General features: G+C 35.3%; 1 protein-coding gene across 1 annotated transcript; it reads left to right on the top strand.

Moving 5' to 3' along the window:
* Window positions 1–323: 323 nt before the first annotated feature.
* Window positions 324–2,399, top strand: LOC112098113 (receptor-like protein kinase 2). Its single transcript, XM_024183729.1, has one exon. It carries the CDS (start codon window positions 324–326, stop codon window positions 2,397–2,399), a length of 2,076 nt encoding a protein of 691 aa, XP_024039497.1.
* The last annotated feature ends 473 nt before the right edge of the window (window positions 2,400–2,872 follow it).

Raw genomic sequence — 2,872 nt, forward strand, 5'->3', positions numbered from 1 at the left:
ATCATCGGTGAATTGATGCCCTCTCTTAAGTACTTATCACTATCATATTCTACTCCTGGCACTAACAGCATCGAGATTCTTGATCAAGGTTAATGAGATGCTCCACTCTCCCCGCTTAATCTATAATATTAATTTTTGATTAAATGTTTAATTACACAAACGAATCACTTATTTTAAAAGAATAATACGTATTCATTAATTTTTATATTGTATTAATTGATGAATTTAATAAATTTTCAGGCCTCTGTTCGTTGATGCATATGCAAGAGTTACACATTGCTCATAACGATTTAAGAGGTAGCTTGCCTTGGTGCTTGGCAAATATGACATCCCTCAGGATATTAGATGTTTCTTCCAATCAACTTACTGGAAGCATCTCTTCATCTCCCCTCATTCATTTGACATCCATTGAAGAGCTGAGGCTTTCAGACAATCATTTTCGGATTCCAATTTCACTTGAACCACTTTTTAATCACTCAAGACTCCAGATTTTCGATGCTTACAACAACGAAATAAATGCAGAAATAACTCAATCACCTTCTTTGACCCCAAACTTCCAATTATCACATCTCTCATTGTCTTTCGGTTATGGAGATGGTGTCACATTCCCCAAATTCCTTTACCATCAACATGACCTTGTGAATGTTGATCTCTCACACATAAAGATGAATGGAGGATTTCCAAATTGGTTGTTGGAAAACAACACAAGATTAGAAACTCTTTCTTTGGTCAATGATTCTCTTGCAGGACCTTTCCGATTGCCAATTCATTCACACAAGCAGTTAAGACTGTTGGATGTCTCCAACAACAACTTCCAAGGCCACATTCCAGTAGAAATTGGAGATATTTTACCAAGTTTAATATCCTTTAACATTTCAATGAATGCTTTAAACGGTAGCATTCCCTCTTCATTTGGTAATATAAACTCCCTTCAAATTCTGGACTTATCCAACAATCAATTGATTGGTGAAATACCCGAGCACTTGGCTGTGGGTTGCGTCAACTTGGAGTATCTTACATTATCAAACAACAACCTAGAAGGTCATATGTTCACTAGAAATTTTAACCTGACAAACTTGAGATGGTTACAATTGGAAAGCAATCACTTCGTAGGAGAGATCCCACAAAGCTTGTCTAAATGCTCTTCACTAGAAGGATTGTATCTTAATAATAACAGTCTCTCGGGTAAGATTCCACGATGGTTAGGTAATCTCAAAGGGTTAAAACATATTATAATGCCCGAGAATCATCTTGAAGGTCCTATTCCAATGGAGTTTTGTCAACTTTATTCGCTTCAGCTTTTGGACATTTCAGACAACAACATATCTGGAAGTTTACCATCTTGTTTCCATCTTCTCTCTATCGAACAAGTTCATCTTTCAAAAAATATGTTACGTGGACAGCTAAAAAGAGGTACATTCTTTAATTGCTCTTCCCTTGTGACATTAGATCTTAGCTATAATCGTTTGAATGGCAGCATTCCGAATTGGGTTGATGGGCTTTCTCAACTAAGGCACCTTATCTTAGGTCACAATAATCTTGAAGGTGAAGTGCCAGTTCAATTGTGCGGATTAAACCAACTGCAATTGTTAGATCTTTCTAATAATAATCTTCATGGCCATATTCCTCCTTGCTTTGATAACACCACACTTCATGAAAGTTATAGCAATAGTTCTAGTCTTAAGCCATTTGAAATATCTCTTGTCATGGAAAGCGGGATGATCTATGCAGAAAAGCAAATCCATGAAATTTTTGAGTTCACAACAAAGAACATTGCGCACATTTACCAAGGAAAAGTGCTTAGCCTCCTATCAGGACTTGATCTTTCTTGCAACAAGCTAATCGGTCATATTCCTCCTCAAATTGGAAATTTGACAAGGATTCAAACATTGAATCTATCACACAACAACTTGATAGGATCGATCCCATCAACATTTTCAAACTTGAAGCAAATCGAAAGTTTGGATCTTTCTTACAACAAATTGAATGGGAAAATCCCTCATCAACTTATGGAGTTAAACGCATTGGCTGTTTTCAGTGTGGCATACAATAACTTATCAGGCGAAATTCCAGAATGTAAAGCACAATTTGCAACCTTCAACGAGAGGAGCTATGAGGGAAATACTTTTCTTTGTGGACTGCCATTGCCCATTTGCAGATCACCAGCAACTATGCCAGAGGCTTCAATTGGCAATGAACGAGATGATAATTTAATTGACATTGACAGTTTCTTTATCACATTTACAACATCATACATAATTGTGATATTTGGAATTGTTATTGTTTTATATGTAAATTCTTATTGGCGACATAGATGGTTTTACTTTGTTGAAATGTGGATAACTTCATGTTACTATTTTGTTGTAGACAATCTTATTCCAACAAGATTTTGTCATTGAAATTAATTAGTAGTTTAATTACGATTCTTTAAGTACTAATCAGGTTTTCTTGGGAAATAAATTTTTTTATTTTTTATTAAAATTGTAGTAGTATTTAGCATTATATAGCTTCCAACTTCCAAGCACTTCACATTTGTCTCTACACTTAAAAAGCGAGTGATCATGTTTTGTAGATCTGGATTTGGAGCAGGATGGATCCAAACCCATATCTATCCATCATAGCTTATAGCTTCCCTATACTGTGCAGCATACTTAAATAAGAGAACCATCTCCAATGTTAAAAGTAGCCACTCTATAACAATCATTTAGAAACTATATTCAGAATAGTTTTATAATCATACACAAGAAATGAAACACCTAGATGCACTTGATCGCCTATTTTACTTTGAAAAAGAACAGTTATGGTGCTTTCATCATCTTCTTCACTAGCAACATTAACACTAAATCCACCGATGGACCCAGACATTTCATCA

The sequence above is a fragment of the Citrus clementina genome, unplaced genomic scaffold (assembly GCF_000493195.1).
Source record: "Citrus clementina cultivar Clemenules unplaced genomic scaffold, Citrus_clementina_v1.0 scaffold_5, whole genome shotgun sequence".
In the NCBI taxonomy this organism is placed as follows: Eukaryota; Viridiplantae; Streptophyta; class Magnoliopsida; order Sapindales; family Rutaceae; genus Citrus; species Citrus x clementina.